This window comes from Ambystoma mexicanum, chromosome 4p (assembly GCF_040938575.1).
Source record: "Ambystoma mexicanum isolate Mex_15411 chromosome 4p, UKY_AmexF1_1, whole genome shotgun sequence".
Taxonomy (NCBI): domain Eukaryota; kingdom Metazoa; phylum Chordata; class Amphibia; order Caudata; family Ambystomatidae; genus Ambystoma; species Ambystoma mexicanum.
Window position 1 is genome coordinate 246,999,608 of NC_090927.1, and position 25,804 is coordinate 247,025,411.

The window sequence follows — 25,804 nt, forward strand, 5'->3', positions numbered from 1 at the left end:
CCTCTTTCCGACTGTCCACTCCCTCCGGGCAATTTTGGGCGTCCAGCAATTCCGTTGCATCCTACGGAGTCTCAAAGAACAGAGCTTTCTTCTTGTGGAACACTTTCAGTTTTGCTGGGTACATCAGCATGTACCGCAATCCCGCTTCCTGCAATCTCCTCTTCACTGTCCCATAATTCAGTCGCCGTCTCTGCACCTGAAACGTGTAGTCCGGATATGCCGAAATGTTCGCCAATGCCCTCTGTATGGTGCCCCCTTTCCGGAAATATTCCAATATCTTCTCTCTGTCTTGGTAGTTCAATATCTTGGCAATGATTGGCCTTGGTGGGGCTCCTGGCGGGAGTCTCCTTGTGAGCGCTCTGTGCACTCTCTCCACTGCAAATCCTTGCGAGAGGACCCCGACTCCTATTTCCTGCAGCAACATGTTTTCAACGTAGTCCGTCCGGTTAGGGCCTTCTTCTCCTTCCGGAAGGCATGTTATGCGTACATTGTTCCTCCGGGCTCGCCCTTCAGCCTCCTCCGCTCTGTTCTCCAGGTTGCTGACCTGTTGCTTCAGGATATGGATCTCCGAGGCATGCAATGTTCGGGCTGTCGTGTTTGTGGTCACTTCATTTTCCAGCTGTACGTTCTGCTATTTTCCGTAGATATTGTCTAAGAAGAATGACTTCCTCCTGTACTGCGGCCACCTTGAGCTCCAGCGCTGCTTTAAGTTCAGCTGTGGCTGCCTCCAGCTTGCTCTCCCACATAGCCTGCTCTCCCACGTGGAGCAATCGCCTCCAGGATATGCCGGTCATCACGCGTTGGGGTCATATCCGCCTGTGGATTTTTGTCCTTAGGTCTCGCCCGCTCTGTCTGTTGTGGGGTTTTGGTGAAGTCCTCCAGTGTGGATTGCTTCCCCCTGGACTTGGGGAGTTTGGATGTCATCCCGGTGCCTAGATTCGCACAAGCTCTACACACTTGGAGCTCCCCATCCCCCAAATGCGCAGCAGTGTTTTGCCGGCCCCTTGTTTCGTTGTCATAAACTGCAAAGGTGATTGCGTGTACACCAGGGGTTCGGCCGCCCTGGTGTTATATCACAGCTAGATGTCTCATTCCTGGGGCTGATTTACTCCCGGACTCTGCTGGCAGTGATCTTGTTTCCTGTGGTTCAGTATCTGCCCCTGCCCTTTCCAGTGCAATTTATTTCCCCTTGTACCCCTTTGCACAAACTCTTTCATACTTGGCTGACTCCCCACTGATGTCGGCAGGGCGCCCGCCTCCTACTGCCAACAGTGTCACAGGCTTTGGCACAGCCCCTTGGCCCTCCTTAGTGTCAGCGCTGTGCAGTGTCCTTCACGTTATCTTTCGACTGCCCCACGCTCTCCTGCTGGTGTCCCAAGACAGGCACGGTGCGCTGTGATGTTCTGGGCCCCTCCGCAGCCCCAACAGCACTGCTGTGGTGCCGGTAGCACTTATGAACAGGTGAGGTGTCCCCACCTCTCATCTGCCTTTTTGCCAAGCATTGCGCCCTCCACCATCCTGCTGGCAGCCATAATTTATTATATGTAATGGGGCTTCCCCCATCTGAATGTATCATGCAGCGTGCGCTCCTTTGTTTACTGTGCGCTCGTCCTTGGCTCCTCTGCTATGCTCGGGTGCACGTCCCGCGCGTGCACCCTGAGCCCTCAGCCGTGCGGTTGGAAGTGCACGCTTCCTCCACCCCCGCGCGTGTAGCCGAGGTCACGCTGGGGGGTTGTAGTTTCCGCGGCAGCCCGTATGTTGTCTTAGGGGCAAAGCGTGGTCGCCGGCTGTTGGGTCGCGTGGGGCCAGCAGCAGCAGCAATCTTTCCGTTCCCTTCCGTTCATTCTCACTCACACCGGCAGCACATGCCGGGTCTGCTCGGCCCTCTTCCCTCCAAAGGCAGTTTGCTTGCAGCGCCTGTGGGTACACTGGTCTGGTCAGACCTCCGTCACCATGTTTAGTTTCTTTGTGCGTGACCGCCCGCCATTTTGGATCTTCATGCGGCGGACCCCCTCATTCCCTTGGGGCTCAGATCTCCCGAAGCAGGCAGGCTAGACGGTCCGTGACCTGCTCCAAGTCTGCCTCATTCCTTCATACGTGTGGTGCATCATTTCCACACGTTTCCAATATTTTCTGGTGCACATATGTGCCGGATCAGTGAAAAGTCTGCAGGAGCTCCTCAGGGAGCGCGTCCGTCTACATGGCCCTGTAGCCGCGCCCCCCGTGCACTGGGCCAGGTTTTTCACATCCTGCTCAGGCAAATTCTGGACAATTGTTGCCTCCCTGAATCTTGGAAGAGTGCAATTGTCATTCTGAAATTTAAGAGGGGAGAGAGGGAAGACCCTAAGACACTAAGAACTATTGGCCAATCGCTCGCCTCACTGTTATTGCCAAAATCTTTGGATCAATGCTCCTCACAAAGCTAAATGAATGGTCTGAACAGAAAGTACAGAAAAACCCCTTCCAAACTGGATTCGTCCGAGTCATGCGCACCAGTGTAAACATTTTGATCCTAAGTATCCTGAAGGGGCTGGTTTGGGATGACAAACCAAGGATCTACCTGGCCTTCGTTGATTTCGTACAAGCTTTTGACCAAGGGAGTCGACCTCGACAATGGAGCAAACTATAAACCTGCAATTGCCCAAGGTCGATCCTAGAACCCCTGGCCTCATTGCATTCATATTCAAGCATGAGAATAAGACTAAATAAAAGCTGTCTACTGTCTCAGGAAAAACCAACATACAGAGACCTTAAAAAGGCTGCCCTCTGGCCCCGGCACTGTTCAACCTCTTCCTGGTGGACCTCAGTTTAACCTTGGATTCTGCAAACAGCTTTCCTCCACGGATAGGCGGGGCCATTTAAGACTCCTATTATATACTGATGACATGGTATTAATCGACCAAACACCTATCGGGCTGCAGCGTCAATTGGACACACTAAGTAAATATGTGAAGGAAAATGACCTTCAGATAAATACAGCTAAGTCGAAAATCCTAGTTTTGGAAAAATCGAAAAAAACAAAAATAAAATTTTGAGTGGAAACTAGACCAAAACCTTAGTAGGGGCATTTAAATATTTGGAAATACTGATAAACAACAGTCACATCGAAGCCCTGGTCACCGATTCCCTGCAGCAGAAAGCCAACTCTCTGGCAAGTCAGGCGATCATATTAAATAAGAAATGTGGTAGTTTCTCGATGGTCCCTGTTGTGGAATTCTGTAAGATGAAAGTGATACAAAAATTAACATACAGATCCAATGGAACACGGAGGATCCTAACAGGATATGGTCAACCTTGGAGGGGATTTTTTGGAAGAGAATCTTGAGAGTACCGAGGTCAGTCCCCACCCAGATTCTGCAGAGAGATCTAGGTCTTCAATCATTGAAAGCCACGTGGAATGGAAGAGATTGGCCCTACTTAAGAAGTGTCTCATGGGCACTAATACACCAATTATAGACTTGATTCACAAAGAAATTGCGAAGGGGACTAATGGGGCGTTGAAAGAATGGGTCGAAGGAAATCTGGCAAAACTGAGGGAACTTAGGTCCACTGAAGAAGAGATGAACACAAACCCATTGAAGTTGAAAACCAAACTTGGGGAGCAAGACAAGATCCTGACCATAAATGAGGCCTCTGCTTGCAAGTTTTGCCAGCATATGGCCAATGAAGCAAAGGCTCTAGGTGTCCTACCTAAATTTCTCATTACACTCCTGTCCGGATCTCATTGGGATCAATTCTTCCGGCTTAGATTGAACCTCCTGTTGACGAATGAAACAATTGGGTCAAGGTTGCCAGCAAAAGCCCTAAAACACAACAGATGTCGTTTCTGCTCAGAAATGGACCAAGCAGAAAACACTAAAACATGTACTGTTGTTCTGTACAGGGCTGACCAAAACCAGAACAAAACATTTTAGCCAGCATCTAAAAGCTGTTACAACTCTGTACGTGACGGTTAGTGGGTTCTTCTTTATGTGGGGAAAAGGTGCCAGTGGTACTAGCTACAGAAGCATTTTTTAATGAGTTTTTACCATAGTGGAAATTCAAGGAGCAGGTGTGGGTTTAGTTGCAGGTAAATTATTCCTTTGGTTTGAGACTCTGTCAATACTCTGCGTGTCTCCTCAGTGAACGTGCCCACCGTTCCCTCCTTCCCGCTCCACTTTTTCTTCGTCTTTGTGTTCCTTTTTCTGTTTATATGTTTTAATGGACATGTGGATTGGAGGACTGTGTCATTTTTCAAAAGTTTTGTATTGAATTAGTGAAAATGTAATACAAAAGAAATAAAAAAAGGATTCTCTTAGAGATAGATGATACCCTAATGACGTCAGCAAGGGCAGCATGCAACCTCCGCTTGGCTGCACGTTTACTGTCCCGAATTAAAAAACTAAAGGGCCTGATTTACATAGCGTTTTTCAATGGAATTGCGCCATTGTAAAACGTTTATAAATCAGGCCCTACGTTTCTGTGTCACATGCTGCCAACAAAGGCACTGGCGCTGTATCTGCAGCCACTTTGCCCAACAACAACGACATCATGTGATGAGTAGAGTATTTCTTTCAACTCAACGTTTCATGTTTTGTTTACTGTGTATAGTTTGTCAACAGTGATCGCCTTTTATATATGTTTGTGTCGGCGCAATGAACTTATGCTTTGCTTCCTTCCTTAAATTCAGGTTGTCTGGGCAACTACTTACCAGATCGGCTGTGCGGCTGGACGCTGTGAAAAGGGCTACTACCTTGTTTGCCAGTACTGCCCACCGTAAGAATTTACGAAATCTTTAATTTATGAATTACAATGAAGGACATAACATAAAAATGCCTTTTTTCAAAATTGACATGTTTTAGGGCTCTTGCGTTTGCTAGCCCATCTAATTCTGAGATACCAGTTAATGGAGAATTCTCCCTGAAAGTAAGAAACCTCTAAGGTAGTGTCACAACCTGTGTGATGTGCACGTTCAATATATTGACACATGACTTCTGCATCGGTCTAGGGACCGCAACCACATATATTGGCAATGTATACTGGGTGATGAGTTACAACACCGTTCAGAGTTCACCACACAATCTATGAACTGCTAGTGATGCACAAAAGAATTTAAACATGAATATAGATAATAATGACCCGGCGTACGTGCATCCACGGGATACACTTAACCTGATTGGCTCATTTTCGCGCCATACCACGGTGTAATCCCATGGACGCACGTACGTGCCTATGTTTGTTCCCGGTGAGGGGCGTGGTAGCCCCTTAGCCAATGAGGAGAGTCGAAACGGGGCAATCCCTGCTCCGAGCCTCCCCATGGCTGGAGGTTGCTTTCTTCCCCCGCCGGGGACTTAGGTGTGTTTGTTTTTTCCCCTCCACCCCCCCTTCCCCTGCAAACTATCCCCTTCCCACCCTACCAATCCCTCCCAACACCACTTACCTTCTTTTTTCTTCTTTTCTCGGGAGCGAACGCAGTGGGGACACTTCTGTTCCCAGCACGTCCGCTCCCTATGGCCTCAATGGAAAGGGAAAACAGACTACGTTTTCCCTTTCCTGGCGGCCATTTTATTTGGCTTTTTCTTTTTGTTTTCTGTTCCGAAACGTGGCGTTCTGGAACAGAAAAAAATGCCATTAGTACACCAGTCTAACGGGCCAGGGTTTTAATGGCAATAAGCCCCCCGACGAAGGGCAAGTAACTCTTGGCCCCGGGGCTTTACCTGTGGCAGTATTGGCCCACCATCTCAGGGCTTATTGCTACAATAATTAATCTTTCACTTAAAACGCCTAGAAATGACAGGTGAAAGGTAACACACCTTAATCTCCTGGATCTCATTCCAGCACAATAGGCAAAGTGAACAATGAAAGGGTTTCCATTTGGTTTGCTGTGAAATTCACCACCAAAAAGCAATTTGTAGATTGTTTCCTTATATGTCGTAGATTTGTGGTATATTCATTTTGGGAATTTTTAAATCTGCCAAGCTTATTCATTATGCATTTTTAGAAATGGCCCAATATTGCGAAATTGTTGATGTTTTTTTAACATGTCCACAAATGTTGACAAGCACAATTGCCATGTTTGGTTTCACCTTATTTTTATTTTGTTGCTGAAAAACTGTAGAAAATCTTACTGGCATGTAGAAAAGATTATCATGTATGTACTTCTCACATATTTTCATCATGTACAGCACACCACCCATAATTACTAGGTCATTACGGCCCTGCCAGACCAGGTAATTGCCCGTTTGAGGGCGCTGGAAAAAAGATGCTCCCCATTTCCATTCGGCCCCATAGGGCTGAATGGGAATGGGGAGGTTGGATGCAGCGGCTCCGTTTATAACGACATGCTGTGCTCGTGGGTGCCTTTCTGCCTGCCAAGTCCGACAACTCGCAGTTTGCCGGTCGGGGAACTACAGTACCGGCATGCTTACCGGTACCATAGTTCCCGGACAGGGAAACTTATAATGAGGCCCAATTAGAAGGTGAAACCGGCAGGCTGCTGCCAAACATCTGAAAAATTTCGGCACCCGCGAATGGGCAATTACCAGGTCATTACGTCCCTGCTGGACCCGGTAATTGCCCATTTATGGGCGCCGGAAAAAAGATGCTCCCCATTCCCATTCGGCCCCACAGGGAGGTTGGATGCACCGGCACGGTTTATAACAGTGTCGGTGCATCCGACATGCTGTGCTCGTGGGTGCCTTTCCACAGAAAGGCAACCGCAAGCACAACTCATAGTTTGCCGGTTCTGGAACTACGGTACGGGTACCTTAGTTCCCGGACCGGCAAATTTATAATGAGGTCCAATGTGTTTTTATGGGAGATAACTGCGAATATAAGCACCCAGACTCAAGAAAAGAAACCATTAGGGTGTTTGGATTTCTGGCTGAATTCCCTGGTAAAGGTAGGCATTCTAAATAAGATGATATATGCACTACCTCGTTCCATCACCAATCCCCAAATTACGTATTTTCACTAACGTGTCCACTTTGCTTGATCTTTGTCCAAGGCTCCTCGGGGCGTGCTTCTGCAGATGAAAAAGGTCCGCCTCCATGAGCTCAATTTCCATAACAGACATCTTTGCTGTTGTTTCGACAGAAATACGTTTGCACTATGTATGCAAATAGTTTTTGTCTGCCAAAGGAAAAATAAAACACATTCAGGGTAATTCATGGAATTAATGTGCGCTGAAAAGGGGAGCACAAGCTCCCCGGGATGTGTGCCAAATCCGTGGGTGGCGCACACGTTCGCACACATCACTAAACACTGTGCGTGATGCACACAGTGAAAGTGCACAACGTGTAGCGTTGTGGGGCAGAACACGGGGCGGAGCACACGGAATGGGGAACAACACGTGGAAATGTGGGCATTACGGGGGAAGTACTGCAGCTAAATGCTCGCAACGCCCCCACACGCATGCTAACAACACATATTCATGGAATCGAACAGGGGAAACCCGTGCGCCAAAAAAGATGCGCTAATCCGGAAACACCTACGCCAGGCGGAAGCAGCCCCACGCAGCATAAAAGTACGTGCAAACAACAAACAAGCTCATATGCTATGATGAATATACCGTTCCTCGCAGCAGTGGTCGTGGGACACCGCAGGAGGAGGCGGATAGTCAGGCCCTGCATTTTTTTACCCAGGACTAGCCTTTTTGGGATGCATGATGACCAGGGTTATGTGAGGTACAGGTTTCCACCATTAATAATCCTCGAACTGGTCAGGAAGTGGGAGGATGACCTCACATCACCCATCCTGTGCTCCCAAGCACTGAGCCCCTTGGAAAAGGTGCTCAATGTACTGCATTTCTCCAGCATGGGGTCTGGCATGGATTCACATGCTCATGAATATTCCCCGTCGTCAGGCTGGGAATCCTCGGTAAAGAAAAAACCAGTATCAGTTTCGTTTCTGATCTGTCTTTCGTAGTAATAACCAATCACTGGTCTCTGCGTCATACTGACCACAGCCAATGACTGCCCTCTACCTAAGCACTGCCTCTGGCAGCCATCTTCAGATTTTTACCGCACGTTCATGTGTTGGGATCCTCGTGCTATTGCTCTCGAGCGTTAGTGCTATTTTTTCGCGTTTTTTCACAAAAACTCGATTCTTTCGGTCAAAAGAGCCTCAAGCTCCACCGATCCTACATCCGATCAACGGGGACCCGTGTCGGATTCGTCTGCGCCCCTCAAGGGTGAAGATTTCGTCGAGCTACACTTCGGAGGACTCCAGAAGCTTCTCAGGCCCGGTCTCGGAGATGGCCCAGGAGAAGGGAAGCTCGACGCCCGGAAAGCTGTTCAGGGTCTGCCCTGGATGCCAGCTGCAGAACGTCTTTAAGGAGGACGAACACTCTTTCTGCCTTTATTGCCTTCATGAGGACAAGACGCACGTGGAGAAGGACTGTGCGTTTTGCGGCAACATGTCGGAACGGACCATGAAGGACCGCCATCAACGTCTCGCCAACTGGCTGGAGGGTAAGAGCCCGTCTGGCGAGAAGAAGAAGAAACCCGAGCGGTCTTCTAAGACCTTTGAGGGCGCCCCGGCGACGGGGGCCCAACATAAGGCTAAGCACCGCGAGTCCGCTGGCACCGGGAGCGCCGAACGGTCGGGCTCTACGGGCGCCAGGCAGGGCGCACCCTCCCCGGCACCATCAACCACGAGCCAACGCTCTGGGTCGGGTAAGAGGAAGGCCGAGCACCCGGCGAAACTCCTGGAGAGGCCCCGGTCGAGCTCTAAGGCAGAGGAGGAGCGTGGCAGTGCCCCCTCCCTCAAGGATAAGGCGGTGAGCGCACCTAAGGTGGTGAAGGCCTTGATCCATCCGACCAAGCCCTCTATCGAAACGGTCGCGGCGGCCCTGGCTCAGCCTGTGGAGGCTGCGCCAGTGGTGGCGACCTCGGGGCCCAGAATCTCCCTGCCTCCTCGGAGGGAGTCTTCTTTTGTGCCCATCGATAGGACCCCCGTGAAACCCTCCGTGGGGAAGAAGAAGGGGGGGCAGGGCGTCGTCGTAGATTCGGCCTCAACCTCAGAAGAGGAGCTGATCGAGGTCTTAAGCCACGGCCTAGGCGTGGAAGAAGGCCAGCCCGTCGGAATGGACCCCGACGCAGGTGACGACGACGACGACATCGTCGAGGATACCGACGGGGCCCCTGCTCGCCCGTCGGATTCCCCTCTGCCAGCGCCGCAAGACAACTCGGCGGCCATTTTGTTGGCTATACAGTCCTTATGCTCCGAGATAAGGACGAGACTACCGTTACCGACGGAGGAACCTTTCCCGTCGGGGGATCCAGAACCGGGACCTTCTGGTGTTCCCCCTACCAAGAAAAGAAGGATCCATCCACCACCTCCTTTTCAACCGTCGCGCCCCGTCCAGCCCTCTCCCCCGTCCACCCGAGGGGATGATACGGGAACTGACACGGCAGCGACGGGTACGGACGATGAGGCATACGACGAGGATATTCCGTCGTCGCCTCCCGCCAGGGCTTCTCCGCCCGACGAGATCGGATCTTTCCACTCCATGATCTCCAGGGCTTCCGAGCTTTTCCAACTCTGCCCTGAGGAGAAGAAAAAGGAAGGCTTCCTTTATCAGCGGCGCGAGGCCAAGAGGAAGACGGTCCTCGCAGTGCCTCTGTTGGACGACATTTGGGATGAGGGCCTTTCCCTCCTCAAGAACCCTTCCACGACGCCAGCTAGAAGAGACCGGTACGAGAAAAAGTACCGGGTCCCGGACACGGCCCCCCTGTGCCTCCGGGCGCAGCCTACCCCGGATTCCGTCGTCTCCGCGGCAGCCAGGAAGAAAGCGGGGGGGGGTGCGGCCTCCACATCGACTTCCCCGCCGGACGGCGAGGGAAAGAAATTGGATGCTATGGGACGTAGAGTCATCTCGTCGGCAGCGACGACGATTAAAGCGGCCAACGCCTTGGCTATCGTGGCTCGCTACGACAGGGAGCTCTGGTACAAGATAGCTCCCCTGCTGGATTTTCTGCCGGACGACAAGAGGGCGGAGGCCCTGGAGATCCTGCAGGAAGGTGAGGTGGCCTCGGACCACGCCATCACCGTGGCGACGGACATCGCCGACACTGGGTTCCGCCAGCTGGGCAACGGCGTTTGCCTTCGACGTCGTGGATGGCTCAAAGCTACGGACTTCCGGCAAGACGTCCAGACCAGAGTCCTGGACATGCCCTTCGACGGGAACAACCTGTTTGGGAAGACAGTGGACGATTCCCTTCAGGCCATCAAGGCGGATACTGAGACGGCCCGGGCCCTCGGAGTTCTGCAGCAACGTCGGACGCCCTTTCGGAGCAGCGGAGGCAAGGGCGCCTCCAGAGGTTCCGGCGGCGGTTTCGCTTCCTACCGGCAAGCGGCCCGCTCGTCGTCGCAAGAGGCCTACAGAGGACGAGGCAAGTCTAGCGGACCCCGTCGTCGTCGCCCAGGAGGTCAAGGCGGCAAGGCCGCGTCCAAGCAGGATTGAACCGGCTGTGGGGTCGGGCCCCCACCGGAGCACCCCGGTGGGAGGCCGGCTGGCGGGCTTCGTCAGCGTGTGGGAGTCCATCTCCACCGACCGTTGGGTGCTGGACGCCCTGGCCCGGGGCCACGCGCTCGAGTTTCAAAGAAGGTGCCCGCGTGTCCCCCCCGTGGCCAGGAAAGAACTTCACGTCCCTCAACTTCTCCTGGAGGTTAAGGCGATGCTCAGGAAGGGCGCCATCGAAATCGTCCCAAAGAGGCTTCGGGGCTCCGGAGTTTACTCGAGATACTTCCTCATGAAGAAGAAGACGGGAGGATGGCGCCCCATCCTAGACCTCCGACGTCTGAACAAGCGAGGGAACTCGCCGTGGTTCACACGGCAAGGACCGTCCAACTCCTCACGGACCTGGGATTCTTCGTGAACTACGCCAAATCCCACCTGGTGCCCGCGCAAGTTGCACTGTTTCTGGGAGCGAGGCTCGACACAGTGTCCCTTCTGGCCTCCCCGTCGGAGGAGAGGACCAGGACCATCTTGGGCAAGGTGCAACGGATGTTGGTGGCCGACGCGGCCAAAGTGAGGTCCATCAAGTCCCTCCTCGGGATGATGTCTTCCTGCATCTACCTCATTCCCATGTGCAGGCTCCGGATGCGCCCGTTGCAAGAATTCCTGGATGCACGCTGGATCCAGACGACGGGCAGCTTCGAGGAAAGGATCAAGCTCGACGAGAACTTCCGACAAGCAATACGGTGGTGGGGCACCCGCGCGCATCTGTCGGCGGGCATGGACTTCCAGACCCCAGCCCACCAGGAGACTGTGACTACGGATGCCTCCCTGGAAGGGTGGGGAGCGCACACCGAAAATCTGCACGCAAAGGGACTCTGGCTCCCGACGGAGAAGTCCCTGCATATCAACGTCCTGGAGCTCCGTGCAGTGTTTTGGGCCCTCAGGTCCTTCCTTCCGTCCCTCAAGGGCAAGGTGGTGAGGATCTTCACCGACAACACCACCACCATGTTTTACATCAGGAAACAGGGCGGAACCAGGTCCCCAGCGCTGTCCAAGGAGGCGCAGGACCTGTGGCATTGGGCCGTCGCCCAAAGGATTTTTCTGGTGCCGTTTCATCTGGCAGGGATAAAAAACACCATCGCCGACTCACTCAGCAGGGAGCTGCGCTCGTGCCACGAGTGAGAACTACGGCAGGATCTGGTGGATCGCCTCTTCCGACGGTGGGGCACACCCCAGATCGACCTGTTCGCGACGGCGACGAACACCAAGTGCCGGAGGTTCGCCAGCAGGTTTCCCCAGACGAGGAGCATGGGCGATGCTTTCTCGTTCCCCTGGGAGGGCCTGTTCCTCTACGCGTTCCCTCCCTTGCCTCTGCTAATCCGGCTAGTTAACCTGCTCAAGAGGTCACGGTGCAGGATGATCCTCGTCGCACCTTCGTGGCCGAGGCAGATATGGTTCCCGGACCTTCTGGACTTGTCAGCGTCCCCGCCGATCAAGCTGCCGGCGGACGCGGATCTACTCTCCAGGGAAGGAGGCGCCATCCTCCACCACGATCCGAAGTCGCTGAACTTGCAGGCCTGGCTCCTGCAGCGCTAGAGTTTGGAGGATACGACATACCGGCCGACTGCAGAGAGGTTCTTGCAAAGGCCAGGGCGTCCTCGACTCTTAAATGCTACGGACACAAATGGAAGAGGTTCTCTGTCTGGTGCCACGCACAGAAGATTAACCCTCTACGGATTACGGCCCCCCAAGTACTGCCGTACCTGCTGACGCTGGCCAAAGCTGGACTGGCACACGCGTCCATCAAGATTCATCTTGCTGCGATCTCCCAATACACCAGAACCACGGGGCGGACGTCCTTGTGGTCTCATCGTCTGGTGAAAGAGTTCATGAAGGGACTGTTCAGATCGTTCCCGCCGGTGAAGGCTCCGGCCCCGGCGTGGGAGCTCAACGTGGTGCTGACCAAGCTCATGGGACCTCCGTTCGAGCCTCTGCACTCGGCTCCGTTGAAGTTTCTATCGTGGAAAACTGCTTTTCTTGTGGCCATCACCTCCGCACGACGAGTGGGAGAGATCCAGGCCCTTTCCTGCAAGGCCCCGTACTTGACTTTCCACGACACGAGGGTAGTGCTCAGGACGCACCCCTCCTTCATGCCCAAGGTACCGTCGGAATTCCATCTCAACGAACCCTTGGTGTTGCCTGTATTCTTCCCGTCGCCTTCGTCGCCGGCTGAGAGGACTTTGCACTCGCTGGATGTAGCTAGAGCGCTGAAGTTCTACGTGGACCGCACGAAGTGTTTTCGGAAGACGTCACAACTCTTTGTGAACTTTGGACCTGTTAATCAGGGGAAGGCTCTCTCGAAGGCTTCCATTTCCAGATGGCTCTCCGGCTGTATCATGTACTGTCATCGGTTGGCAAACCGACCTCTGCCCGGCCGTCCGAGAGCCCATTCCACCAGAGCGATCGCAGCTACCACGGCGTTCCTTTCTGGTGTGCCCCTGCTGGACATATGCAGGGCTGCTACGTGGAGGTCGACGCACACCTTCACGAAGTTCTACTGCGTCGATCGGGATTCCAGGGAGGAGTCCAGGGTCGGCCAAGCAGTGCTGCGCAACCTGTTCGCCTGAGGTGAGCCTGGTGAGGAGGTAAGATGCTTAATGTTGAGTTTGATGCTATGCTTAATGTTGAGCCTTTGCCACCTCCCGTGGTTGTGCATGTGTGTACTGCTATGTATTCTTTATTCATGAGCATGTGAATCCATGCCAGACCCCATGCTGGAGAAGGAACAAGTTACTTACCTGTAACTGTTGTTCTCCAGCATGGGTCTGGCATGGATTCACATGCGAACCCTCCCGCCTACCCCTCTGCGGCTCTTCACTTGGTCATACTGCCACTTCACGTGCTTCCAAATCTGAAGATGGCTGCCAGAGGCGGTGCTTAGGTAGAGGGCAGTCATTGGCTGTGGTCAGTATGACGCAGAGACCAGTGATTGGTTATTACTACGAAAGACAGATCAGAAACGAAACTGATACTGGTTTTTCTTTACCGAGGATTCCCAGCCTGACGACGGGGAATATTCATGAGCATGTGAATCCATGCCAGACCCATGCTGGAGAACAACAGTTACAGGTAAGTAACTTGTTCCTTCTTGGCTACTGGGTCATTTCAGCGGACAAGTGCCATAGTTGGGGGTGTCTCACAGGCCACAGAGTCACGCTGCCTACACCATGTGTTGGCGTTCATGACTGCACGCCCCTCAGTCTGCAGGCAATATACATGCCCAGAACACCTGCAGGAAGGCAGGCCATGGTCCAGGACTTTTACGGGGTGGCACATTTCCCCAAAGTGCTAGGTGCCATTGATTGCACACATGTGGCTCAAAGTCCTCCCAGAGCCACTGAGCACATCTATCGAAACCCCAAGCACTGGCATTCCATCAACGTGCAGGTTGTATGTGATGCCAAGGGAATCATAACCTCAGTATATGTCAACTATCCGGGTCCAGCCATGATAGTTTCATATTCAGAATGTCTCCCCTAAACCGGGACCTGGAAGCTGGGAGGCATGGTGACACATGGCTCATTGGTGAGTACAAATGCTTCTGCACATGGCTGCATGTCAGACACTGAGAAAGGTGAAAACCCAACTAATGGCAACCATTATCACCTCCCCAGGGGACAGTCCCTACCCTCTGAGCACCTACGCCAATACAGAACCCCACCACACCACCCGAGGTAAGATACAACACAGCCCATATTGCAACCTGGGTCATAGTGGAGCGCACATTCGGAGTGCTCAAGTCACGTTTTTGCTACCTTGACCGCTCTGGTGGCCAGCTGCTATATGCACCCCCAGTAGTGTGCAGGATCATAGTGGCAGCATGTGTCCTGCACAATGTTGGAACCCTTCGGGGTGTGCCGGTGGACATGGTGGTGCCCCCACATTCCCAACCACATGCACGGCCGCTGCGCATGGGAGGGGAAAGGGCACGTGGTGAGGCAGCCTGTACCCAGTTTGTGGCAAATTTCTTCACCTAAAATCACACCCCTGCGGAGTGCACACAGGCCTGGCACATACCAGCTGACAATTGATGATGATGACAAAAGGGACAGTCAACTGTCACAACATACCACCCTGAGATTGTTTACCTGGAAGTGCTACATTATGTGCATCCCTAGATACGTAAACACTCCCAATGCTGTGTCAGTAAAAGGCACACATTCATGCAGCATGAAGGACTACCCCCTTGCAAAATAGTACACCCAGATAGTGCCATGTCACCCGATCCCTCCCTAAACCCATCTCAGCTACCCAACACACCATGGCATGGCATGCAATGTGAAAGCAACCAAATAAATGCACAACACATGACACAAGTGTCACAAAGTGCACCGTCCCAAATGGAAACAGGCCAGAGACAATTCCCTCTTACTAATGAAAAAGAAACAGTACACATAAAGAAATACTTACCAACAAGACAAAACTTTAGTACAGGACCCAACAGTGGCAACGTATGACAGTAAAAAATGAAAGTAGTGCAAGTGTCACAACCTGACAAAGGCAGCACATCGACCCCTGCCATCTCCAGTGTGTTGCTGGTAGGTAAATGTGGCAGTGTACTGCATACAACATGAACTGCATCTGCAATGGAGACCGGCTTGTTAAGACTTGAAGAAGCTACATGCAAATATGCAAAATGCCCTTTATGGAATACAATATACAAATAAACCAGGCAGTAGAGAAATCATCAGCAATCCTCAATAGGGGTGTATATACAGTTTGGACTACAGACTGCACACACAATTTATGGGAGCCCAATGCCACTGTGTAAGTTACTGTCACTTGGTCACAACCTTGCGAGCCTATGGAAAGGGGAAGCAGGAGTGGCATATGTGTCAGGAACTCACGTTTCTAACCCAAACACAGGACAAGCCTGCATGTGCCCAGCTGGAACACACAGTGGATGCCTACGGGAGCCACACAAAGCAACACACTGTACCATGAATTTACAATCTGAAAGAAAATAGTTTTCAACAAAAAAGGAAATGCAAATTTAAAAAAATGAAATTAAAAATAAGAAAAAAATGAAAATGAAGAGAAAACAAAATAAATCAAATACAAAATAAATAAAAATACTAATTAAATTAAAAAAGAAATGAAAAAATTAAATGAAACATGAGATGAAAATGAAAACAATAAATCTGAAAAAATAAAAATAAAAAATAAAAATCCAAAAATGAAATTCTAATTCTAGTTTTTTATTCGTAATCAAATATGAAAAACCAAAAATAAAAATAAAATAAAAATAAAAAATGTTGTCAAATAGAAAAATTAAAAAGAAAAATCAAAAACCCCAACACCCACATGAATGGATGGGCTCATGGCCTGCACGGCTACCCTCTGGTGGTACATTAGAAGGTGAGCATGTTATGGGAGGCAGACCATGCAAAGCCCTGGCATGCTCCTCCATGACAGCAAGCATGCAGGCCTGAAAGGTTTGGTTCTGCAGGATGATTGTATGCAGATCCACATGCAGCACCTCACGGGTTGCACAGATTTCTGCCTGCAAGTCCTAGCGTGATGCCCAGATCTCCTCATGGGTTGCCTGGAGCTCAGCTGAGATTGTGTGTGTTAGCTGATCCAGCTGCTGTTCTGACCTTGTACTCTGGGACACCTCAAGTGCACCCAGAGTATCTCTGAGGGACCTTTGTTCTAACCTCAGGGCATCCGTGGGGGCTGGTGACTCTGCAGATATGGCTGTATGCAGAGTCTCCAGTCCAGCCTGTCGGTCCCTGTTGGACACCAACATGTCCTCCCTGTGTGAGCGGCACATGGACTTTGTTGCCTGCTGCTGGAACTCCACTTGCCTTTCAGGGGGGAGAAGGGAAGTGGCCACCCTATCCACGGCCTGAGCCATCATCTCACATGATGCCCCCTGTTGTGCTGCAATAGTATACATGGAGTTCTCCCACACAGTATAGCCTGGTGGCGCACGGCCACTGCGTTGGCGGGCACCACACCTGTTTGGGGCAAGGTGATGTGCACCTTACTGTGCTGGCACTGCCTAAGGCTGCAGGACTGCATTCCCCCTTTGATCTGCTGGCCCAGGAACAGGAGCAAATATAGTGAAGTGTGACCCTGCATCAGTAACCGCCACAGGTGGACATTCCAACACTGAATGCCCCATAGAGGGGTCTACCCCGGGTGCAGGTGGGTTGGACAGAGCAGCATCCCTGCCAGAAACACTCACCTGCGACGGGACATTTGTCTCAATGTCAGATTCAGCACCTGGTGCATAGAGGTCTTCGGAGGTGTACCCAGAGATACCCGTGGCCAGGATGGTCTGTAGGACTAATGGATTTTCAGCCACCACCACCCCACGTCCTCCACTGGTGCCTGGTTGGGGCTGTGAGTACTCCTGCCCCTGCACCATCTCCTCCTAATCAACAGCATCTAGTGCCTCATCCCCTGCACAAACATAAAAGAAAAGTAATGAAGACAGGCATGAACAGCATAGCCGACACACATAGGCATCACAATCTACACATTGAATACATAAATGACACATGTCACACATGACACTAACTCTGGCATGCATGCACTGGCAATGGAGTGAAAGGGGACCCTAAAAGCAGACACTGAGGACTCAAAGATGGAAAAGCAACACATGTGCTGCATGCTGCATAGCACCTGCATCACACATTAGCCTGTGAGTGGCATGGGCAGTCCACATACATGACACATGCCAGCACACAGATGGCACATAGCAGAGCCATGGCAGATTTGACAAGGACACACATATGGTAGGAAATCAGTACTGTCCCCCATCCATGCAAGAAGGACATCATGAAATAGAGCATGCATAAGAGTGTGACAAAACATGCATGTGTGACACGCTGCAACAAAGCCAGTGTTTACGAATACAGTGATGGCAGGCACATGGATACATCAATGGTTGGTCACTTGGACATGACAGAAATCAATTGTCATGTTGAACATTCAAACAGGGCCCCGAAGTGAGCAGAGCATGTGTAGGTGCACAAAAGTCAATCAGCCTGATGGATGAAATCATTTCAATAATAGGTAAAGAAATGTGGGGCATTGTGGGGTGAAATCTATGTCTGAAGTATGGTGAATTTGGGGCAGAACAGCACAAAAATGTGTGTTTATCATGCAAATGATTCCATCAATCAGGCAGAATGAACAGGACAACAGTATCAACAATGTTGTGGCATTATGGCAGTTGAAGGGCAAGTGAAGTAATCACGTGCAAAGTGTAAACTGCGGTCAGAAGGGATACTGTGAAACCCAAACCCAAGGGCGGGGGATGGTTTGGAGGCACCACATGGGTGACCTATATAGTCATGACTACACAGCCTCACCTGGCACTCAATCAGAACACATCACCCAAGCAACATAACATATGGTTTGCACACACATGCATGGCCACTCACCGGACATTGCCTCAAGATCTGGTAGTCTCCCACGCCTTGGATCTGATCCTCTGTGATAAAGCCTGCAGCGATTGACTCATGTTCTGTGAGTACTTCCTCCCCTGGTGGAGAGCCACTGCCAGTCACCAGAGTAGAGGCATGATTTGTTTGTTTTTTGCTCTGCGTTTTTTGCTCTGCGTTTGAGGTAATTCCACTGCTTTGAGCAATCATCAGCTGTACGCCTCACAAATCCAAGGGAACTAATCTGGCCCATGATGCACTGCCAGTGGGCCCTATGTTGAGCAGTCGTAGTCTTGCACCCTGCAGTCAACAGCATTTTGCGGCCATGGGCCGACACGTAGCCCACAAGTGTGTCTAGTTCCACATCATTGAAACTCTGCTTCCTTGACATGCCGGAGGGATGAGCCGTGTCTGGGGTCCCAGCCTGTTCCGCAAGAGCACGCTTCTTCCTCTTGAGAGGTGGTGCGGACCCTGAGTCACTTACGCCGCTCTGGTTGGTAGGGGCTGAAGCGCATGTGGACTGGGCACTGGAAGTAGGCAAAGGCACGATGATCAAAGGTCTCACTGCAGGCATTGGCTGATGGGTGCTGTTGCCAGGACCAACCTTGGTTTGATGGTCTGGGACCAACACTGTCCCGGCTGGGTGACTCAGAGCTGGGGTGGATTGGGCTGCAGCTGCCCCTGCAGCCTCCTCACCATAGCTACTTGGGGCAGCAGATGACATTGCTGCCCAGATCCACCTGGCCTGGTGACAGCAACTTTCACTGCCACACGTGGCTTTGACTTTGTGACAAGGAAGTCAGACTGTGAGTTATCCCGTGAAAGTTCTGTGAACAATATGGGCTGGGTTAACAGGGCCTGAGCTGGGATGATGCCAGCTGCATCTCCCCCACCCATTGGGGGGGCATAGGTGTCCCTGATTGGTTCTCCACACACTGGCCTCTTGGGCTACCCTGCACATCCTGGCCACGTCCCCTACCGCGGGCACCTCTTGGAGGTCGGCCACCTTTGCCTCCCTTACCACTTGGTCACCTCCCAACCATGGCACTGATGTTCTTGTGCGAATGGGAGGTGCAGTAAACAATTGTCCTGGGCAATTGGGGTGAAGGGGGCAGGGTACTAGTTGGAATATATACCCCTATGCTCTAGCAAGGCTGTCTGTGACCCCTGGAGGAAGATGACGGGTCACGCAACGCTCAGGCACCCGAAAACAAAATTTAACGTGCACCCGATCCCTGGTAGCCCACGTGCGTGGAATAAAAGACCCGCGCTATGCTGTGGCACCCAGAAACACAAAAATAAGCATAGGCGTGGTACACACAGGCTACAATGACCTCTGAATGGGTAAGCAACACACAGGGGCAACCACAGTTGAAAAATATGTGCGTGACTCACCGTCTGCCTGGAAAAAGAACGTGAAAAAGACGCGCATGGACGCGTTGGCAACACCCCCGCCAAAAGAAGAATTGCACGCTGTCTGAGTAAACAAGGAGTACGAACTGCAACCGTTGTGAAGTAATCACGTGTGAACTGACAAGAAGTACAAGAATCACCCGCTCGCTCTCCACAAAAAGCACATACAAGAAAATGGCATCCTACGCATCCCTTTAAAACCTGCCCACACGTGCCACGTCACTTACGTGCTTACGCGCTAAGGGCCTTTCCTCCAATTACATGTAGTGACAGCCAGACATGCAGTTTTTGCACGTGTGGAATCACTATGCACCTGTGTGGAGGGAAACGCCCGTGCACATTACATCACAGACGCGCTTACGTGCTAAGGGCCTTTCCTCCAATAACACGCTGGAAGACCACGCTCCTGCCCAGAAGGCCATTTTCCTACCCCCCATAGCCCTGAGCCGGCTCCCACCAGCCATCTGCTGCTGCCTGCTGTCTGCTAGCCACGTGCCCTGCTTTTTGGTGCCTGCACGTTAGCCATCTGCAGGGGTCCAGTTGCTGTGACCACCCCTGCTGGAACAGAAGACTCCCGACTGAAGTTCCATCACTCCACAGCCCAGCACCAGGACCCAGTTGCCCACCCACATCTGCCTCGGGGGTTGCCATGTCGGGGGAAACAACATCAGAGACCACTGGCAACCTCCAGCCAGAGAGGAAGAGGGCTACCAGCTTTAGTGCCGCAGAAGTTAGTATCCTGGTGGAGCAAGTCCTGGTGCATTATGATGCCCTCTTCAGAAGATCACGCGCCGACAATTTAGGACGGAAGAGGATCTGGAAGGACATCGTGGCTGCCATCAACATGGAGGGGGTGGCAGCCCGCGACATAGCACACGTCCAGAAGCGCTGGGAGGGCTTCAGGTCCAGGACCCTCAGGAAGGCCCGGTGCCTCTTGGAGGCAGCACATGCAGAGGGATGCCGGGTCCGCCTTATCGACAACCAGATGAGGGTCATGGAACATATACGCCCAGCGCTCCACCTCCAGGTCCTTCAGAGACAGGCCCGTCTGGTGTTGAGCGGTAGTGTCCATGTGTACTGATTGGACGCAGTGCATGTTGAGGTGTGCCAGGAGTGTGCAGCTTGGACATATGACTGGAAAGGCCCATGTATGGATATGTATGTGCAGGGACATGAGCCTGCCGCATGTGAGTCCAGTCATATGTGAGGCACATTAATGGTGTATGTGTTCAAATGGATGATGGCCAAATGGATGTGGGGATGCACACATGTTAGTATTTCTGTGTGTATACTCTGGCATGGTTGGGGTGTGACACATGGATTCTGGTTCCACCTTCATGTACGTGCACGGTGTACATGTGCGTGTGTGTGTATTTGACATGTGTGCAACTGTGATACACCATGGATGCATGTGACACCGACATGTAGGAGGCTGATTGGCAGATGTGACATAGTTGCCGATGATTGCACTGTGACAGGTGGTGGAGATGTATAGATGCATGTATGTCTGGTGGCGTGTGTGCATGTGTTCGGCACTCCCCGTGTTGCATGTGACGTCAGGCTAACCTTCGGATGTTCATGATGTTGTATGTGTATGGATGCTGCTGCCTGCTGCAACATTCCTGTTAATTTGCGCATTTGTGTGGGTTCAAATGATATGTGTGTTGGGGAGTGTGATGCCATCTGTGAAGTTTGACACTGCTACTCATGTGCAAATGTCATGTCTGCATCAGACCAGTGTACAGTGCCCTGATGCCTGTGTTCTGTCTCTCCCTGTCTGCAGCATCAACTGATGAAGAGGGTGGAGACAGTGCTGTGGAGCACAGCGGCAGGGATCCCACCGCCAGCCAGAGACGCAAGGCCCAGCTCCCCTCCCAGGTTGTCATCTCTTCGGGGAGTGAGGAGTCTGGTGCCGTGTCCATGGCCACAGCTGCCGAAGGAAGGTCCAAGAGGCAGAGGTCGGAAGTGGACTCATCGGCAGCAGAAGGGGCAGCTGAGCCTCCACAGGGGGCTATGGAGGTAGATGGCAAGGAGTCATCCAGGTTGGTGGGGGGTTCGGTTGAGGAGGAGGCTGTTGAAGGCCCACGCACGGGGCCTGGAAGGGGGGATTCCACTGGTGCTAGTGGTGCAGTCCAGGGGCAGGGACAGGAGGCAGCACAGGCTGCCGCAGAGGTGCCTGTGTGTAATCCTGTCCCCGATCCTGTGACTTCATCATCCCGCAACAGCAGGGATGCCTTCATCCAGACCCGTTCTCGGGGAGGGGATGCACGAACAACAACTGGCCTTCCTCTCCCTGCGGACGTGGCAATCAATGACCGGGTTGAGCCTGTCCTAGCTGGGGTGGCGTTGCATCAACGTGGTATTCGGGATGACGTGCTGATTTCTCGTGAGGAGAATGCACGTCATTTCGAATACCTCATTGACTGCGTCGATCTACTAGGATAGATCATCGATGCGTGGTTCCTCTGTGTTCTGGATCTTCTACCGACCCCCTCCTCAACTGCACCCTCTATGCGCCAGTTGTCTCTGTGCCATCTACATGCCCAAGAATCACCTGGGCACCCTGTCGAACTGCCCCTGACCCAGCGGCCAGGCTGGTGGAGGACACATCCCTGCCACACTCGGGAGTCGGAGGTCCAGCAGGGGTGGCCACCCCAATAACTGGACCCCAGCAGGAAGAGGACGTGCAGGCATCGACAGGCAGGGCACATGCACGGCAGCAGCAGGCTCAAGGTGGGAGCGATGATGGCTCGGGGCCATAAACATCACAGGGGCATGAATCGTCGGAGGGCAGGAGGACCCTGGATTGGGAGTGTCTTCCATGTGGCAGCGGTTGGGCCAGTGGATAGGTGCGGAGCGGTTGCGGGCGGAGGAGGCACGCTCACTATGGTCAGGCCGGAGAGCTCCATGCGCAGGGCATTGAGGCAGGCTGAGTGCCTCGAGGCAACTCGCAGGGAGTTGGAGGCCACCATGACTGCATCCCTTAGAGACCTCGAGGCCAGGGAAGAGGCCCGCCTCCGGGACGTTGAAAAGGAGTTCGATGATGCCCTGGCCCGGAACATCAATGAGTGAGCCATAGGACTTGCCCGCCACCTTTGTACATAGTTCTTTAGTGTTAGGTTTCCTTTGTTTTTTCTTTTTGGAGTTAATGGACTTTGCTCCACTTCATGTATATAGTTTATTTTTTCCTAGGACTTTTTGGTAGGTTCCATTTATTTTGGGGATCATGGACACTTTGGACTTGGTTTGTATATAGTTGAAGACTTGTACGTACTTTCTTTATGGACAATTCCCATGGATCAATGGTTTTATTTTTTTTAGATTTTTTTTTTTCATTTTGACATTGCGATGGACCACTTTTATTTTTTCATGCTGTGGATTTTTGTTTTTCATTGGATTTTCAACACTTTTTGTTCATATCTGTCATTGTTTATTGATTTTCAAGTTTGATTTTCTCTATGTGATTGTGTTGTTAATATATTCATTCTGAGTTCATGATTGGTGTTGTGTACTATCATTGGTTTTGTGCATGTCTCAATGAGCATTGCCTCAGTCATGTGTTGCCACTGTGTGGCTCTGTTGTGCATTTTTGCATGGGCATGGTGGTTCTTTTAAGAGTGTCATGCCATGGGTCATTTGGGAGCGGATGCTCTGGATGGTTGTATGCTTGTACTGGGGTGCAAGGGGGATTTGGGTTGGCATTAGGGCCATGGGTCTGTTTTGTTAGGACATGTTGTTTGGTGGGCCATGTGTCGGGGCGTGCTGGCAGGTGTCTGTCAATGGGGGTGGGTGGGGTGGGTGGGGGACATGGGTTGGGGCTCCCATGTGCATGGTGCCATGTGGCCTGCCTGCAGGGCATGGACAAGGGTGATGGGCTGCCTGCGGAGCATGCCCAGGGGTGATGGGCTGCCTGCGGGGCATGGACTGGGGTGTGGGCTGGTCCCCTGTGGTGTGGGAAGAAAGTGGGGCATGGGGAGGGGGGCCACACCCGGGAGGGTACACACTGCTAGATCGCATGTGAAACTCCCTGCGCACCCCGAAATACACGTACCCCGCTCGCGCCAGCCCTATCGTGTGTGAAACTCCACGCACACCCATCAAATACATGTACCCCGCTTGCGCCAGGCCTATCACGTGTAAAACTCCCCACGTACCCCTGAAATACACGTACCCCGCTTGCGCCAGCCCTATCACGTGTGAAACTCCACGCACACCCCTGAAATACACGTAGCCCACTTGCGCCAGGACTATCGCGTGTAAAATTCCCTGCGCACCCCTGTAATACACGTACCCTGCTTGCGCCAAGCCTATCGCATGTAAAACTCCACGCACACCCTCGAAATACACGTACCCCGCTCACGCCAGGCCTATCGCGTGTGAAACTGCCTGCGTAGCCCGGAATACACACAGGAAACACATCCACCCTGGGCATGAACCACAGGCAGCCCATTCACCCTCCCCATGCCCCACTGGCAGCCCATCCACCCTGGGCATGCCCCACAGGCAGCCCATACCACAGGGGTACTTTTTCCACGCAATTTACCTGGCGCGAGCGGGGCACGTGTATTCCGGGGGTGCGCCTAGAGTTTTACACGCGATTTTGCTAGCACATTCGGGCTTTGTGCATTCCGGGGGTGAGCCTGGAGTTTTACACATGATTTTGCTAGCGCGAACAGGGTACGTGTATTCTGTGGGTGCACGGGGAGTTTTACACGCGATTTTGCTGCACTAGTGGAGTACCCGTATTCCGAGGGGGTGTAAGAGTACATTTTCACACGTTTTGGCTGTGGTGAGCGGGGTACGTGTAGTATTTTCACACGATTACAGTGTGGCGTCCCTGTGAGCTGGTCCAGGGTTAGCGCAGCCCTTTGTGCCGTATTGGGGATTTCAATGGCTTTTCCTTGCGCAAGGGGCGTTCTTGGGGGCTTAACTGGAGCTGCAGGATGTTCGCTGCACCAGGGCTCAAAATTGCTTGGAAAATCCATTAATACGCGGTGCGCCAGAATGCTGTTTAGCGCACATGGCTGGAGCACGCTGGCGCACACTCCCTCTGCGCTGCTCACGTGCGCTGCCTCTGTGCTGAAATCTATGAATTAACCCCATTAACAGTCCAAATGTTATGCTTTGATGCTACAAGCAACAATCCCTTCACTGATGGCAGGCCGATACCACTTGATCCGGCCCACCACAGAACAGAGTATTGTCTAAATGCATCTAGAAGAGTGGCATTACAAACATTCCATATCAAAGCATAAATCCCAACCAGATGTGCTGGGGCATTAATGTGTAATGCCCTCAAATGAAGTGGTTTATTGCTGTTAGCATTCAGCATGCTCTCCGGGGTTCTAATACATTTTATTTGTTTTAAGTTCAGAAATGGGGTAGTTTCTGTTTCAATACTAAAATGGTCAAGGTCAAGTTCAAATGTCAAGGGAACTACATGCAGTCAGGTCTCTCTTTCCACGTGTTGCAGGAAAGGGATTGAGGCAGCTGCAGGTAACTGAGTAAGGGGTTAGGATGGAACAGGGGAGTGGAGTAGGAAATGGAATTTGGGGCTGGCAAAGCAGGGGAAGGGCACACATGCTCACTTACCTCTTGCCTGGCTGGGAAAACAGCATCCTCCCTCATACTGGGGGAGGGGGGGCTTGGAATGTGGGTACTGCCCCCTGGCCCTGCCGGCGGGGTGCTACTAAGGAATTGTGAGCATCCCCATGATGTTTGAGGCACACTGTTTGCTTTATTGTGTAACCCAAATTCCTCCCCTTACCCTCGCCCACACAAACCCCCCACCCCCCAAAAAGCGCTTTCCTTGGACAGATTCTGCGTACAGGAAAAATGTGTAAACATGTCCACATTTGAATATAGATTACTTTGATTGGCATTTACACCTCCTTTCTGTTGCGATTTGTCCACTGTTCTCTTCTCACCTTATGGACACTTTATCAAGCCAATGCAAACCAAATAGATGACCTGCAGACTTTGCTAAATTTAGCTCACCACACATGTATGGTCATCTTGTTTCCCTTTCATATGAATAATTCTGCCAAACAGATGGACACGGCTGCAACATCATATCCATTACTGTAGTCATGTAACACAAACACACAAAATACAGCCACTGGGGTTTCTGCTCCACTGGCAGTCTTTAAGCATGTGGTCGGCCACCATTTAGAAGAGGATGAGGGGCCCATATGGTCCATTACACCACCCCACTGAGGTGTGCTGAACGCCCATAGACAGCTATTCATGCTATCTCCCTTTGAGACACGCTGAATGCCACCTCCAGCGTGGTTGCCCTTCAGCACCTCCCTAGTGTAACATTTCATCTGTGCGCATACTCATGTGACATAACCCTGCCTATTTCTCACCTTCCTTTGTGTCACTAAAGCTAAGTTTTCAGTGCCCCCAGGCCCTAGATCCCCTTGCTGTGCTCCTCGCTCATTCCCCGCACCCGCTTCCTGGTTCCCCTTCCTCCCACCTCCCGCACCGCCCCCAC

The 25,804-nt window shown here is 52.1% G+C and overlaps 1 protein-coding gene across 1 annotated transcript in view; it reads left to right on the forward strand.

Moving 5' to 3' along the window:
- Positions 1-25,804, forward strand: part of LOC138452576 (cysteine-rich secretory protein 3-like) — an 876,534-nt gene that overhangs the window by 615,446 nt on the left and 235,284 nt on the right. The window contains exon 6 of the mRNA XM_069605005.1: positions 4,670-4,755. Within this exon, the coding sequence (XP_069461106.1) occupies positions 4,670-4,755 (86 nt within the window). The remainder of the gene's footprint in view (positions 1-4,669; positions 4,756-25,804) is intronic.